We start from the raw sequence: 17,372 nt of genomic DNA, 5'->3' as shown, positions 1-17,372 counted from the left end.
AGAGATGTGGAGTATACAGCAACAAAAAAATACACAAATAACTAAAAGCCGTCTATGAAGTTGGCTAATGCCTTCTTGAAGAGTAGAAATGTGTTTTAGCTAGGCCTTATGTATTGACAATGGTCTATTCATAGGTTGTTTTTTGTATGCATGTATGTATGTATGAATGAGTGATAGCAAGATATAGCTCTATTAACAATAGAATTGCCAGATCACCATAGCCTATGTATACCAGAGAAAGAGATCACAATAGACACATATGAAATTCCTATTTATTCTTTGGTAAAATTAGTGGACACTCAAATAAAATTCTGCAACATGTGTAATATAAACAGACTTTTAGGGTTTTTTTGTAAAATAAACCAAAGGTTTAATAATTAATTTTTGTTGCTGCTAAAATATAAAATATCTTCAACACTTTTATACACTTAGTATAGTTCTGAATATAGTTGCAGATATTATTGTGTAAAAACTACTTAATATTTTAATCTGCTTTTTCAATTTTTAAAATAACAGTTGCAGGTTTCTTCCATAAATCTGAATTAAGATTCCAGGTGATTAAGAGTTTGATATGTTGTATCAACACCAATCTTTTATAGAAGACTATATGTTAACTTCTAGAAGTCTATTTTGTGTTGTTGAGTTACTGTCTTATTCACATAGATGCCACATTTCCCTTTATTCATACAACTTCATAAAATTGATGGTAAGAGGGGCTTAAATGCAGTGGAAAAGCATTGTGATGTACAAGAAGCAATCATGGTGAAATATCATCAACATATATAATTTATACTATATACTTTCATTTCTGGCAAATGGACCCCTAACTTCAAAACTTGACTTAATAGTACTCATTCACACCTGTAATACAAGTCATAGTATAACCTTTGAATGATGATCCTGACTTGCAACATCCACATCAACATGATTTTTATGCCCCCGCCACGGCAGAGGTGTTACCCTTGTCTGTCCGTACGTCCTAATATTAGTTTCCGTTCTCTAACTTTAATTTGCCTCAACCAAATGTTATAAAACTAATACAAAATACTAATTACCACAAAACACAGATCAAGTTCGAATTTGAGTTGCGTCACTTTTACTGTTCTTGAGTTATGTCCCTTTATAACGTTATATGTAAGCGGGGGCATCATCTGTGTCCCTGGACACATTCTCCATTTTTGATTTAATGTGTTGTTAGGTTGCTGTCTCATTGATGTATACCTTACATTTCCTTTTATCTAATGACATATCTTCTGAACAATGATGAAACAAATCTTTGATAGAAAACAGTCATTACTAAAGTGACAGTCTGTTGAAAACCCTACATATCAAGATATGTTTGTCAATTTCAGGTCTAAATTATGGTTTAAATAGTATTGGCCATTATGGCAGATGATGTGGATTGAACAATTTGTACATTTTTTTCTGAGAATTATCTAGACACATAGTTCCTATATGGTCTTCATCGTCAACTTGCCACATTTAAAAGATTGTGACAAATACTCCATTGAAAAGTGATATTACTGAAAGCTAAGTTATAGACCAGGTCCTGTTTGGAGAATGTTGCAACAACTCTACATTGAAAATACTCCTTCTGTTTTTGTAGAAAATAGGAACTTCATGACACCTGTATACTACATAAGGCTTGATTTGTCAACTCTAGTAACCTTGGGGCTGGCTAACAGTCCTAACTTTTTCAGTAGCAGTCAAAAGTTAGTGCCTATTATGTCACTTTTTCTATTTTCTTTTCAACTTGTAAATGTCCAGAGTATGCATGAAATATTTCCTAGTGCACATTCATCAAACAAAATATGAACTAATCCATTACATATTAGTTACCTACATAAAACTATAGTATATACAAAATATCAGATCATTTTTACGGATATTCAAAATTTATAAAAATGTCATTTTAATAATGAAATATGACTTAATATCTATCAAATGTATCAAAGTTTAATACAAAAATAATAAATGTACTTACAATTAACATCTTTAACAAAAAATACTAAGAAACTAACAAAAAAATCACAACAATACTATACATTATTGCACAGCCTAGATATGTTACAAAACAAACCAAATTCATTTGCTTTTTCTTTGTTAAAATATATGCAACATTATATGTACAAATATATCATACAAACAATATGTGTACATATGACACCATGCCCTGCTTGCACTATCACATTTCCATGTTTAGTTAACTATGAAATCTTGGTCAAAACCCTCATTTTGGTTTATAATTTAAACAGTTCCCTTCATAGTGAACAAGTTTACTAAGTTTCAAGTTGAAGTGACTTCAAAACTCCAAACCTGATACAGGATGGACGAACAAATGGATGGACAGACAAGAAATATAATGCCCCTTTATTATCCAAGGCGGCCATAAAAATATGAACTTGAAAAATGGCTTATCATCTTATAATGATTCAATATATCAAATGTGTAGTCTACATTTAATATATTGAATCATTTTAAGATGAAAAGCCATAATGTAGATTATATAAAATATTAACATAACATATTAAAACCAACTCTTCTAGGTTTTAGCAATAATTATGTATCTTTAATGTTAAAAAACGAAATTGAAAGCAAAACTATTCTTTCAGTAAAATTAATTAAATATGCCTAAAAATGTAATATCATATCAACAAAAAAATTAATTTCCTATCTTTTGATATTTTTTTTATAGGACTCAAACCCTTTTAATACAAAATACAATCGTACAATATTGTTGCCTCAAAGGATTAGTATTTTCCAAAGAAAAATTCAAACTTGATCTGTGTTTTGTGGTAATAAGCATTTTATATAAGTTTCATTTCATTTGGTTGAGGCAAACTAAAGTTAGAGAACGGAAACCAACTTTGGGACGTACAGACGGACAAGGGTAAAACTTAAAGCCCCCTCCGCTACAGCAAGGGCATAAAAATAGTTACTTAGGCTGCTTAAATTAATGCCAATTTGAGAAGTAATCCTGGTATACTGCTAAAATATATATGCTTTGTTACTAATTGGTCACCAGGTTGGTTTACAGAATCATCAGTCAAAGATTTCTAAGGTAAAACACAATAAGATAATTCATGCTAAGTTTGCTCTTAACTGGTGAAGAGAATTATATTGAAACAAGAGGCTGTCAGAGTGACAGCAAACCGGATTTTCCTGCAGAGGTCGAACCCTAAACAGTTGAGCAAGTATGGACACTACATTTAAGTTTAAAACAGCTCTGAATTTGGATTGTGATTGAATATTTGACACAGCATAGGTTTGTGACACAAAATGAATGTGGTTTAAGAACTGAAATACTTGAAATTGGACATTCAAATACCTATTATGGTCCAATATCAAAAATCTAAGTACATTTTAGAATCAGCATATCAAAGAACCCCAAGAATTTAGTTTTTGATGAAATCAGACAAAAGTTTAATTTAAGATTCTTTGGACCTCAATGTGGACCAATTTGATAAAGGAGCCCACAATCCAAAATCTCTCAATACATGGTTAGATTCAGCATTTCAAAGAACCCCATAAATAATTTTTTGTTGAATCAAACAAAGTTTAATTTTGAAACCTTATTTGGACCAACTTGAAAACTGGGCCCAAAAATCCAATATTTAAATACAGGTTTAGATTCAGCATTTGAAAGAACCCTATATATATTTAATTTATGTTGAAATGAAACACAGGTTAATTTTATCCATAATATTTTTTGTGCAAAGGGAAATAACTCAAACTGGATAAATAGTTCACTAAAATAAGATATGATGCAATTTTTCAAATTATAATCAATAATATAATAACAACAACCAGTGATGACTAAGTTCTCTAAAATTAGATATGATTTACTCAAACATTGCTAGAATCAGCATATCAAAGAACCAAACAATTCAATTTTTGATGAAATTAATCAAAAGCGTAATTTAGGACCCTTTGGACCTCAATGTGGTATTATCTTATTAATAATGAAAAGAAATACAGGTTTAGATTAACCATTTCAAAGAACCCACAGGGGACTTGCCTTTTATTTTTTATTTGTTTTGTTTTATTGTCCCATACAAGAATATATATATAGTTTCAGGGTGTGGATCTTGACCGTTACAAGTTTTCAAAAAGAAAGGGGGTGGGGGTGACCCCCATGGACTTCCCCTATATTTCATTTGATTTGTGTTATTGTCCCATACAAGAATATGGGCTTAGGGGTGGGGATCTCGACTGTTTACAAGTTCTTAAACAGGAAGGGGTGGGGGTGACCCCAGAGGACTCGCCTTGTATTTCATTTGATTTGTTTGATTGTCCCATACAAGAATATATATGGTTTCGGGGTGGAGATTTTGACCGTTGACAAGTTTAAAAAAAAAAGGGTGGTGGGGGTGACCCCAGGGGACTCCCCCTCAATTTCATTTGATTTGTTTTATTGTCCCATTCAAGAATATATATGGTTTAGGGGTGGGGATCTCGACTGTTTACAAGTTATCAAAAAGAAGGGGGTGGGGGTGACCCCCATGGACTTCCCCTATTTATCATTTGATTTGTTTTATTGTCCCATTCAAGAATATATATGGTTTAGGGTGGGGATCTCGATATATAAGTTCTTAAACAGGATGGGGTGGGGTGACCCCAGGGGACTCGCCTTTTATTTCATTAGATTTGTTTTATTGTCCCATACAACAATATATATACTTTCGGGCAGGGGATCTTGACCGTTAACAAGTTTTCAAAAAGAAGGCGGGTGGGGGTGACCCCCATGGACTTCCCCTATGTTTCATTTGATTTGTGTTATTGTCCTGTACAAGAATATACCGTATAGCGGGTTATTTTCGCGGGTGTAAAATTTCGCGATTTTGGGGCAACAAAGTATACGAAAAATTTTGGCGGTTTTTATTTTGGTGGATTCTTTAATTCCAATTAAATATTTTGGCGTTTACTGAAATGGTTGCAAGTTTTCAAAATTGACAAACACGGGTCTATTGTTATGGTTAAATGATTGTTTTACCTGCATGTCGTCTTATTTATTGATTATATTTTGATACAGTTAATCAATAGTTGATTAGTTACGAAATTGACCGGACCTTTGAAGTACTAATTAGATTATAAATTTATCATGAGTGACTTGCAACTCTTATATAATTTGACACTTATTCATAAGGATAAAATACCTGACAAGCGTACCTTACACTCTTATATCATTATTTATTTTATAATGTAACCCAAAAATAATTAAAACCTGATAGCCAGTGAACAATGGCATTTGGCATTTATATTGTTTAAATTAACATAAACCGTTATTGATCCGTCAAACAGGGAAAATAGATAGTTTACAAAACGCTTTAGCTATTAGAAAGTATCGAACGTATGCATAAATTTTCGCTGAATTTATTTTCGCGATTTCTCCTGACCCGCCAAAATAAGCGAAAATAAACACCCCGCGAAAATAACCCGCTATACGGTATATGGTTTAGGGGTGGGGATCTCACCCATTTACAAGTTCTCAAACAGGAGGGGGTGGGGGTGACCCCAGGGGACTGGCCTTTTTATTTCATTTGATTTGTTTTGTTGTCATATACAAGAATATATATGGTTTCAGGGTTGGGATCTTGACTGTTTACAAGTTTTCAAAAAGTAGGGGGTGGGGGTGAACCTGGGGACTCCCCAAATATTTCATTTGATTTGTTTTATTGTCCCATACAAGAATATATATGATTTAGGGGTGGGGATCTCAACCATTTACAAAAAAAGATAAAAGCACATTCTCAAATTGAAAGGGGTGGGGGTAAGAATATATATGGTTTAGGGAGACTTAAATATCTACAAAATGTCTAATAAATTTCAAATTTCATTTATACAGTCCTACTAGTAAATTTCAAACTTTATATATACAGTCCTACAGATCTTATCAGGAAACAGAAAATTTTCAAATAAATCTGTCACTCCAAAATTGTCTCCAATGATATTATATGCTAAGATATAACCCAGATCTAGTTAATAATTAATAATGTAATTAACTTTAAAATGTCTAATAATATAGCTTATAATCATTACCACTTAGGAAATAGATAATTTTCAAATAAATCTGTCACTACAATTTTTATTGTGAGATAAGACATTATGCTTAGTCATGAAAAAAATAACAAGAGTAAAATATTTAAAAATTCCACTTTTGGATATTAAAAATAACGATAACTCACAAAGGAGATATACTAATATCTTGAAAATTGAACTAGCCCTTCATTAAGTCCCAGGATACAACATATTTAAATTTGAAAAAAATTTGTTAAAGCGTTTTCATGTTATTGTGCTGACACTGTTTGGCAGCCACCCATAGATCCGCCCAGCCACCCGCCGTACATCACCATTTTAATAACCGATATTTCCTTCGAAAATTCGGTTAATAACAAATGATAAAAAACTAACACCATATCAAAGTTACAGATAAACTAACCCTTTTGACTATTTGAGCTAAAAAGGAAGCACTTATTAATAAATTGTATATAATATAAATAACAACCAGTTGTAAATTTTAAACATTTCCAAATGATGCAGTGAAAGAAAAAGCTGTCAATTTAATCATGATTTAATGTTTATCAACAGTAAATACCAAGTAACAATGTAATTTAAAAAACACCTTGTTTTGTTTGGCAAGATTCTGACTAAAAAAAAATAAATTGTTCACACAACTATCCTACATTGTGAGAACAAATAATAATAATCTTTATTGTCATATAAACAAATTAAATAATGTACATGTGTATATGGACTTAAAAATCTGTTTGATTCTTGACTGATTAAGCAAGGTCTCAGTACTTAAGGTAGATGGGGGTCATAATTTAAATCCATAGAATTTTAGATAATTTGTCAAAATGAAGTTTATATCATGCTTTTTTCAAAAATATAATAAAAAGTATGGGTCACTGTGCTTTTTTTCACGCTACGGGTTGCGCAAAATTGTCAGATTTTGTATAGATTATGCATGGAAAACCCAAATTTGGGTGATAAAAAGAAAACTGCACCATAGAATTTTAAGATAAAATATCAGAATATAGCTCTAATAATATGCTTTCAGATAAGAAAAAGAAATAATGGGGTCACGGGACTTGTTTTCTTGCTACATAATAAAATAGGTTAATTCACAACACATTCTATTACAAAAGTTACTTTATCGAGTTATCTCTCCTTGTATCTGAGTTATCTACCCTTATATGGCAAAATTTAAGAAAAATGATTAAAACAAAAATCATCTGATTTTTGTAACATACAGCTGTAAATATGATAAAACACATAATTTTCTATATTAAAATGAAAAATCTTACACATGAATTACATACTACTCTCGAAATTTGCACATTTCATTAAAGATCTGGACCGATTGTTATCTGCTTTTTCAGAATCCAAGATGGAGGAAGACACCCTATCTACCTTAACAGGTACATGTACCTTCAAGTACATTGAAGTATTTTTTAACTTTCTGTTTATGATTATCAAAATTTTGTATTAGGGTTGTATTTAAATGGATTATTTTGTATCATTTGATATGAAATTTATTGTGAAAACCATGAATTCAAGTACCCACTAAAATGCAATTTTTCCTGCATCCTCGAAATTTGGTACCCTTGAAAATAGAAGTGTCCACAGTAAGTAACAATGTCATTTATCTATAATACAAAATCAATATTTCTCTTAACCCCATGAACATTTTTGTAATACATTACAAAATTTTAAATTCTGAATAAGGTAAAGCACACTAATTCTGAATAAGGTTAAGTACACTAATTCTGAATAAGGTTAAGTACACTAATTCTGAATAAGGTTAAGAACACTAATTCTGAATAACGTAAAGTACACTTATTCTGAATAAGGTAAAGCACACTGTCTCCTAAGTTTTACATGTTAAGAGTTGACAGTATTTTGACACATTTAGGATGATCTTCATAGCACCTGTCATACCACTGTGACATTTAAGCTTGCATCCATACTTGAATAAAGTGAAACATAACAACACAGATGACTTTTTCTCTCCACTATGACATTTAAGCTTGCATCCATACTTGAATAAAGTGATACATAACAACACAGATGACTTTTTCTCTCCACTGTGACATTTAAGCTTGCATCCATACTTGAATAAAGTGATACATAACAACACAGATGACTTTTTCTCTCCACTATGACATTTAAGCTTGCATCCATACTTGAATAAAGTGATACATAACAACGTAGATGACTTTTTTCTCTCTTCATCTCATTGTATAACTCACTGGTCCAAACAGTGACTTGAATACTTTAACCATTCCTTGAAACAGTATTCCAACTTTGCTGAAATTGCTTGTCAGAAATCCTGCAAAAAGATTAAAATACATCATATACATGTGCTGATAAGCTTTGATTATATGAATTAACCATTTGCAAAGAATAAACAAGAGTAATTTTAATATGTTAATATAAGTTTATGACCTTAACCATAACAATATCAGGGTAAACTTTAACAAAAAATCATGTTTTTTTCCTTGGATACACTTCTGTATGATATCAGTCAAAATTCATAATTAAATTTCTATGTAAATATCATGAATGGAAAAAAGGAATAAGATTGATTCTATTGCATGCAAAATATATTTAACTTTCAAAACTTAAATTCATATTCTCTTATATACATTGTAAGACCATAGACTTTATTGTAGTTACCAAAATAAAGAATAAATGTATTATGATGTAGCAGAGTGATTTTTTATGCTTTATTAATTATGTAATTTCTACTTTAGAAATCATTGATTTATAATAAAAATCTATTTATCAAATTCTTATTGGAAATTCAGTTTAATTATTTCACTCTTGCAAAGTATTCTTACTGAAGGATATTTATCCTTTTTGACTTGATTTAGTATAAAATTCACGTATTGAGTAATGTTACTCATGCATATTCACAGGGGTTAAAATTGAACTCTTGTTTTGATTGGTTCTTAGTTATTGGCAGTTAAGTTGAGTTTTTCCTTTGTGTTCCTTGGGTAGAATTTACCTGGACACTGGTCAGAGAAAGACATTCATTTATTTGTCCAGACTGAATATATAGGAATCCTGAATTTACAGATTATATTTATTAATATATTCAGCTTTATAGTTCTAGACACGACATCTTTACTGACATGATTCTGGTGTAGATTACTTGTTTATACTTTGTGCTAAGTTCCTTACTTACTAGAGAACTCGCTCCACAAGTGAGTTTATATTCTCTGGTAATAAACCATCCGAACTCTATAAAGTCTCCTTTGTTATTGATACCTGAAGAGACCCCTATCACAATACTAATACTGATTACTACTTTCTTTGAATTCTAATACTGTTAAATTGAAGGCCTCATGGAAGATTAACATGTAATTATTAAATGTGTTACTTTCGTTAAATAAAGAATTTTATTATTATTTATTATTATTATTATTTTAAATTGACTTGTCCTATTTAAAATACTTGTCACCTATAAATCACATTAATTGTTCCTACCTCTTTGATGACCTATTGTTACTAAATATAGACACACAGCAAGAATGGTCATCTTGATGAGTTTAAAGCTGTATAATGGTGCACTGCCAAATATGGCAAACTTTATATTCTTTATAACCTCCATTAGCCAAGAATCTGCCAAAAAAAACAAGAACTTATGAAATATGAAAATTTATAACAATAAAAAAATCATAAGTTATCATATTTTTATCTAAAACAGACTTTTAACTCATATTTGTTTCAGCAAAGTGGTACATTTTTGGTAATGTTAATTGCTTGCTATCTCACCTCTTGAATTCATATAACTGCTCAGAATTATAAAGTCTTTAAAAAAGACACAATAACCTAGATTAATTGTGAAAGGCATATAATTAATATATTACAAAATGATTAAAGAGCATTATGTTTCCAAATTCAATACAAAACCTTTAATATCATACATATTAAACTAAATGAAGTTTGGAAGAAGCATAATTGATATCAAGTAAAAACCACAAGGTAAAGAAACTGCATATGCTATTACCTTTTACAACATTTGGAGTTTGTTTCTTGATTATCTCCCCTGTTGTACTATATTCATTTTCAGGATTCTCCTGATTTGAAGAGGATATAAATTCAAAAGTTTTATAATTATTGCACAACATTTTCCTCTGTTCATAATTCAGCCCTGGACAAGCTTCCACAAAAGGTTCAATGAGATTGTATTGTTGTCTTGGAACCAAAACATTTAATATGTATAATTCAACTAATGTCAAGTAATCGGGATCATTCTGGTTTTTGACATCTTTCAGCCAAATGCTAGCAATTGCATAACACTGTGAATACTCTTCTACTTTGGCATGAAGTAATACACTGCAAAACAAGATATATATAAAATGATTACCTTCAAACTAAATCTATTATGGTTAAATTAAAAAATTATGTGCTGTTAACTTTTCTCATAACATACTGATATTGGTTAAGTTGATCTTAAAGTTCTATGAAGTAATACAATCACAATTGAGGTGCAAGATTGGTTGATTGCAGTCTTCTAAAAATTCAGGGGCAAATATCACATGCATCTTCATGATGATAAAATGTTAATGCCCTGTTTTGAGACATGAGTAGCATTTTAACCTGCTAGCTAACAAGATAATGTTACAGAGGGACATGCCACCTTTCTTTTCTCCAAATCAACGGTCTTTTTTATTACTTATAAATGCTGAATACTTGACAGAAAAGCAGTAAATACCAATGTAAGAGTATTCCCTTTGTACCAGCTTGGGATTGAACCCATGACCTCCAGTACAGCATGAGACAAGAGGCAGTTTGGAGGGTTTTGGGCCACATTTAAAAATATTTTGGTTTGCCCAAACCCTACCCAAAGGTAGAGACAGTGGGTAGGTAGGTAGGCAATTTCTTTTTTTTTCTGCAAAGAGAAATTGAAGTGTCAGATGTTTGTTAGTCTTCATGCCTATCTGATTAAAAAAAAAATTTTCACATCAGGACAATAAAAGATTTTTAGTAGGCAGCTATTTTCTTGGTAGGTAGGGTTAGGGCAAACAAACATATTCTTTTTTATGGCCTTGATACTGTCTCCCTTCCAGTGAACTTCTTATTTACTTATGCAGTATTCACATTAGAACGAAGTGTACAGGAGATTACAATGTTTGAATGTCATATTTTGAGGTTGCAACCTTAAATTTATGTTTTAATCCTAAGTTCAAACATTCACATGTTCAGTGTTATTTGTTTATTTCCAGAATATCCTTTTTTTGTATAAGAATTTAGCATTGAAATGGTTATCATATACAAAAGTATGTTATTATCTAAACTTGAAAAACTTTATGGTTTTAACCAAGCCTACACATGTATGGAATTACCATATTGTGGATGGTTGTCCATTGTTGGACTGTATAAATGCTGACCTGCAGATGTCTATTTTTTGTTAAATTGTGTTTTAGTGTTGCTGTCGGTGTCTTACAAAAGTTTGTACACACATCTGTTTTGAATCATGTACAACATGTACATCATTTGTATACTTATTTTAGAATGGCTGTTGTGAAATGTTGTGTCTTCAAACAACTTGACAATGTTGTTTATCAAAGACTACAAACATTGACCATAGTTTGATTTTATATCATGTTTGAAACTGTTTATTTCACCCACCATAGCTGAACTACTCTAAATGGACATTCTTCAATACTTGTATACACATTCTGTACATAAGGAAGAACCTGTTGCCAATGATTTAGCTCTGCATAGGCCTGTATTCCAACAATGCATAGTGCTTCTACAATATCAGGACTCCTAAAAAGATAAAAGTTTATTTTATCAATAATTCAGCTAGGCACCAGTCATTGGACAGTTGCTCACCTTTCTTTATGAATGTTAAAGGAATTAGAAAATGTTAGTTAAATTCTTAAAGAATTTGTTCATAGCTATAGAAATTTAAATGAACCTTCAAAATACTTGTCTATGTTGGAAGTTTTGGCAGCCAAGGTTTAGCAGTATCATTTTTACGTCTTATCATCTTTAGCCCAAGTCACATACACTATGAGCTTCATTTGAATCTTTTTGAAAGATATAACATTTTTAATCAGTGAAAAATATCCTTCTGAAAATTGTTGTCAAGTATACTTGCTTTGCATCCATTCAAGAGAAATTGAACAAGTACAGTACAGATTTCGCGATAGGCTTCCCAAACTCCGAACACCAAGTTTTTTCTTGGTGTGACACCAGGAAACTCCGACATCCCTCCCTAAATTCTCGGAGAAATTTGGGAGTATTCCCTCTGACTTCCGCGTAAATTCGCTACCTTTTGTTTATTGTATTAGCGACATCTCTCCCAGTCCGGTGTGACGCGGTGTCACACCAGGTAATTAATTGCCCTAATCCTTCTGATCTATACCGGCACGCGACAGTCAAGGTATATGAGATTACTTATGTAATTAAACAATTGTATTTCCTGTCTATTGATAATCAGGTTATATTTCTGATTGCTTGAAACAAATAAAAGATTTAAAAGCAAAACGTTGTTGTTAATTCTTTCAATTACACTGTTCATTTAAAAATAGTTTTATTAAAAAAAAACTATATTTGGCGTTGGTAGAGATCCTCTGTGAAAATGTGTAGATCGTAAAAATCCGATCCACATTTTTTTCACATATTTCTTTCTTGTAGAACACGATATAATTTCATTTAAATATTTTATAGTACTAATTGTTGAAATACTCCTTTTTTAAATTTCGCCAAGGACTTTTAACGAGCAGTAAAATACAGATTGCGCCCATCCAATTTTATTTTAAATAATAAAGGATCAATAACAGATCTTAACAAGAGATAAACAACACATGATTTTTTTTCTTCATATAATTAAATTAGGTTGTGATTATTGTGTTGTGTCTGGGCGGGGAATGTCTTTCAGTGTTGTGTTTTTATGAATATAGGGCACATTGCATACAAAACGTTTTCCCTTCGTTCAACAGAGTTGTCACTTTACAGTTTCTTTTCTGAGTTCAAATATTTCAAGTCGGTAATCTACCGAGGTAGTGAAACATAATATTTTACATTGCAAAATAAATTGAAAGTAACAGAGTTCACTTGTTGATCCGATAAATTAACTCTTGGGTTTAGATTGGACAAATTACCGTAAAAACATCATTTTGTTTTAAGCCAGTTGATATTTATATATTGAACAATTAATGAACCGGATATTGCTCACTGAGTAGGTCATAAAAGATTCTAATTGTAGTAAAATTGTCTTTGTTGAAAAAACAAAAATTATGACCTGACCGGACTATAATAAAAATACAAAATAAGTGTTTTATTCGTATTTTTATATGTTTGTACGTTTTATTTCAAATGACAATGACATGGGACAAATACATACAAGAATAATTATCTTATTTTGAATGAAAATGTCACATTTTTATCTGTCAAAGAAAGGAAATTTTAATACCGTGTTTTAAAGCACACAGGTGCAATCAAGATCAATTAATTGTACAAAGGTAATAAATCTGGCTAATCCGATTATGTTGTCACGCGTCATTAATTTTCAGTACATCCGATGGGCAATAAACCAATTAACAGCCACGCGGTGTTGGGAGAGAATCTTTGGAGGAAATTGGGAGTATAATCCGTGATTCGCAGTGTGACACCGCTACACTCCGAAATCTGCGATTAGAATTCGCGATTACAAACTCTCAGTGCGTACTGTATTTCATAATGATCATTAAAATCAGATGCATATAAAAAAGACAATTCTATAAGTAAAATAAAAGACAAATTAGTTACATGTAGACACCTTGATTGCTTTGTTTTTAATTAAGTTTTTTCATTCAAGGAATAATCTGATATTTTCTATTTTAATAGCTACATTAATTGTAACTGCAGTTTCCCCCACAAGTCATTTTGAAAGTCAGATAACTGTTGCTGTGTTTTTGAAATACATGTTTTGCAATTATTTGATAAATATATAAAGAACAGTTTATCTGACATGAGAAATAAATTCTTTAAAGAGATGAAACATGGCAGTAAAGAGTGAAGAATCTTTCCCCAAAAATAAGTTTAGTGGTATTTTTATGATAGGGCTTAGAGGGCCCTTTTTGTAGATCTTAAGTACATTTAACCAAATGTAAAAAAATTGGCCAAAATGTTGAGAGAAAAAACCTGTTAACCCAGAGACTTGTCTTGGCAATTTGACCTTATCACAAAATTAAACAACTCACGAAGCTGTGGCTAGTGCCGATGCCATAACAACAGTTAAGTCTTGCGTCTATGACCTTTGTAAAAAAATTGTTGCCTGGTAGACAAAGTTGATCTGGTTACATGTTCATGCAGGGAGAATAAATGGTAAAAGATTTGATTGGGGTCTATATATATTTAACACAAATTCATGTTCATGATAAACATTTAACAACATGAAGATTTTTGCATAAAGATGCACAGTGGCATTTTAAGGGTCAATGATCAGACTGTTACTTAAATTTTGAAGTAGACGACAGCAACCTATGCACCTTTTGGGATTCTTACTGTGTCCACAGTGATTTTCTGATTTGACCATTCACATAAGAAAAAATCTTCGGACTGTGACACAGAATATTAAAAGGGGTTTATGTATTATATAATAGAGTAATAACTACACAATGTAAACAGTAAACTAATAAATAAACATATTAATACCCATTATATTCTAATTTAGCTTTTACTATGCCTCTTTCGCATGTTTTGATACAATCATCAAAGTGTTTGAAAAGCAACCGTTCCCTGGCAAGATCCAAACACTGTTTTGCTGATTCAATATTTGCATGAATCGTCGAATGATCACTATTTCTGGGACCGATTTCTTTGGAAGCCATTTTACAGTCATGTGACCTGCATAGCAAAATTCATTATGAAGTGTTGATTTTTAGGTTTCAACGCAACACCAAGAAACAGTAAACCAGTTGTCAAATATTTTATACAACTTTCTACATACTCTAAAAATTGAAGCAATAAAGCAAATATTTCTTCAATAACTAATTCAGTTATTCAGAACCGCTACGGTCACTGTTTTTTTTATGGTTTCTTATCAGACATAGTATTTCAATTTTGTCTATATGGATCTATATGTATCTCATGTGATGTCTCCTTTCTTATTTACATTTACAGTTTACATTTTAACCCGTTAGGGTTTAATTTATTGCAACAAAGCTATGTTATATAAAAAGTAGTAGTCGTCTGACTTAGACTACTATATAGCAGTCTCAGCCTGTTCTGGGACTATTATACTAACTGTTGTAGTATAATAGTCCCAGGCCTGTTTGTATTGAATCTAAGATTATTGTATATGTTATAACATGATGTCTCTGATTGTAATCTCAGCCCTGATTTACATGTAAATGGCCGTTTTTGGAGCAATTCATTGGTCTACACGAGTCTTCTATTTTTTTTTCTTACTCTTCTTAGCATTGCATGGAACCATATCTATAAATGATTTTGACAATTAATGAAATTCAGTGAATATGGATGATTATAAAAAATTAAGATGACAAAGGATTATTTTAATTTCCATGGTCATAGGCTTTGTAAAATATACGCCCTACCATAGTCTTTTTACATATTTGTTATTCTGATGTTCAAGTTGGAATTTTTTTTATAGTCTAGGCAAATTCATTAAATAATTTTAGTTTTATATTTTGCACTGTTTTTGTATTTTTAACATCTTTTTTCCTAATCATTTGTCATAACAAGGCCTGTGTATATTAAAAAAAAAACTGAAAGTAGAGTCTATATGCATTACATCATACATAAAAAGCCCATAATACAGGACAAACCAAATATACTGGACAAGCTGCCAGGTGTTTAAAAATGTTTGGTGGGCAAATGTCCTCTCGTGTTACATGTAAAAAAGCGCAAACGTCCTGCTCCCGGTGAATCAGAGTGCGGGAAGATAACAATTTAATAGCAGTACATTGCTAAAGATTTGGATACGATAAAGGATTTCCTTTTAAATAATAGTATATGTACACGTTTTTTAAAAGTAAAACCTATTAGCCATTCAAGTATTTACAAAAAAAAAAAATCATTTTTTTTCAGGATCCTATGACTTTAAACAAATATATTTTGTCTTATTGAACATGACAAACAAAATACTAGTAGCCTCATTGTACATATATATCTAAAAAATATATAAAATGAATTTACTTACAAAATTTGGGAACAATTAAGCTGTGAAAACTTTTACAAAACCCTCACAAGATAATATAAAAATCTAATCGTATGCATGCTCTGGTAGCGAAATAATGAATCCGAAAAAAAACCAAACATCAATTTAACCAATGTGAGGTGGTTTGGAAATAGAAATAAAGAAAGACTGGTAATATGCAACAAATGTTTAAGCTGAAATTATAAGTTTAACTGAGATGTTTGTCAAGTTTAAATTTCTCAATTTTCAATATGAAAAAAACTTTTTTATTTATTTATTTTTTATTAAGTTAATGACTCCTTTTTAAAATGATATATGTGGGACGGCAACTGTTATGAAACCGAATGACAGGCGTTGCATGTAACCAAGAGACGCCTACCGTGACCTGTCGACGTACGTGCATGATGTCACGGTCAGGTTAGAGTTCATATGATTCCGATCGTTTTTTAGTCACTTGTTTTTCTGTTTAGACTTACACTTACAACTTCTTTCATAGCAGATATTAATATACTTCCTTCATTGCTGGATATATTATTGTGAAATGATATTCACCTGCTATATTCAGTGTACATAAAGAACAAATCTTTTATTTTCTGTAGGGATTTCATTGTATCATTTCTCTTGATCCAACCAATTGTCTTAGTCTTTTGTAAGACTAGTATATATTTTTTTTACATGATTGTCTTCATTCAAGTATTACAATAAACAATGACATTCAAGCTAGACCGAATTCTTCTGTCTCTATATAGCATATATTACTGGTCTTTATTTGCTTTTTACTATTTTTGCAAACAAAACGATAATAGGAAAAAGCAAAACAGTAAAAAGCAAATGCAGATCAGGAAATAAATATATGCTATATAGAGACAGAAGAATTCGGTCTACATTCAAGCTTACATTCATCTTTATTTTTCCAAATGTGCATATTCGTTTTCAATCAATCTATTAACCAATCAATCAATCAACCAACAGATCAATCAATCAACCAATCAATCAACCAATTAACAAACGAACCAATCAATCAATCAATCAATCAATCCTATTTATTTAAGTGAACGGTTGTAATAACCGCGAATTAACTTTTTTTCAAACGATTGTAATTTCAATTACACAGTCAGCTATTCTTATACGTCCCTATATATATTGATCATACAGCTCCTAACGTATTTGTACATTATTGGCTTTCATTTTTAATGTTTGAGCGTTCCTGGTG

General features: G+C 31.1%; 1 protein-coding gene across 1 annotated transcript; it reads right to left on the bottom strand.

The window, feature by feature from the left end:
- Positions 1–1,940: 1,940 nt before the first annotated feature.
- LOC127722188 (peroxisome assembly protein 26-like) lies at positions 1,941–14,837 on the bottom strand. Its single transcript, XM_052229087.1, has 5 exons — positions 14,656–14,837; positions 11,641–11,781; positions 10,016–10,344; positions 9,493–9,627; positions 1,941–8,332 (listed from the first exon to the last, which is right to left on the bottom strand). The coding sequence occupies exons 1-5, from the start codon at positions 14,829–14,831 to the stop codon at positions 8,232–8,234; spliced, it is 882 nt and encodes a 293-aa protein (XP_052085047.1). The 5' UTR covers positions 14,832–14,837; the 3' UTR covers positions 1,941–8,231.
- Between the last annotated feature and the right edge of the window lie 2,535 nt (positions 14,838–17,372).

This window comes from Mytilus californianus, unplaced genomic scaffold (assembly GCF_021869535.1).
Source record: "Mytilus californianus isolate M0D057914Y unplaced genomic scaffold, xbMytCali1.0.p SCAF_1, whole genome shotgun sequence".
In the NCBI taxonomy this organism is placed as follows: Eukaryota; Metazoa; Mollusca; class Bivalvia; order Mytilida; family Mytilidae; genus Mytilus; species Mytilus californianus.
The sequence above is the reverse complement of the archived record's forward strand: the minus strand, read 5'-3'. Positions and strand labels throughout refer to the sequence as shown.

What these genes read in the sequence shown, in the direction of transcription:
- LOC127722188 (XM_052229087.1), bottom strand. Translation starts at nt 14,831, where the DNA reads ATGGCTTCCAAAGAAATCGGTCCCAGAAATAGTGATCATTCGACGATT. An exon ending in GCTAAATTAGAATATAATGG is followed by an intron (nt 11,782 to 14,655) that starts GTATTAATATGT and finishes TTATCTTTTTAG; the next exon opens with GAGTCCTGATATTGTAGAAG. An exon ending in AACTCCAAATGTTGTAAAAG is followed by an intron (nt 9,628 to 10,015) that starts GTAATAGCATAT and finishes TTTTTTTGGCAG; the next exon opens with ATTCTTGGCTAATGGAGGTT.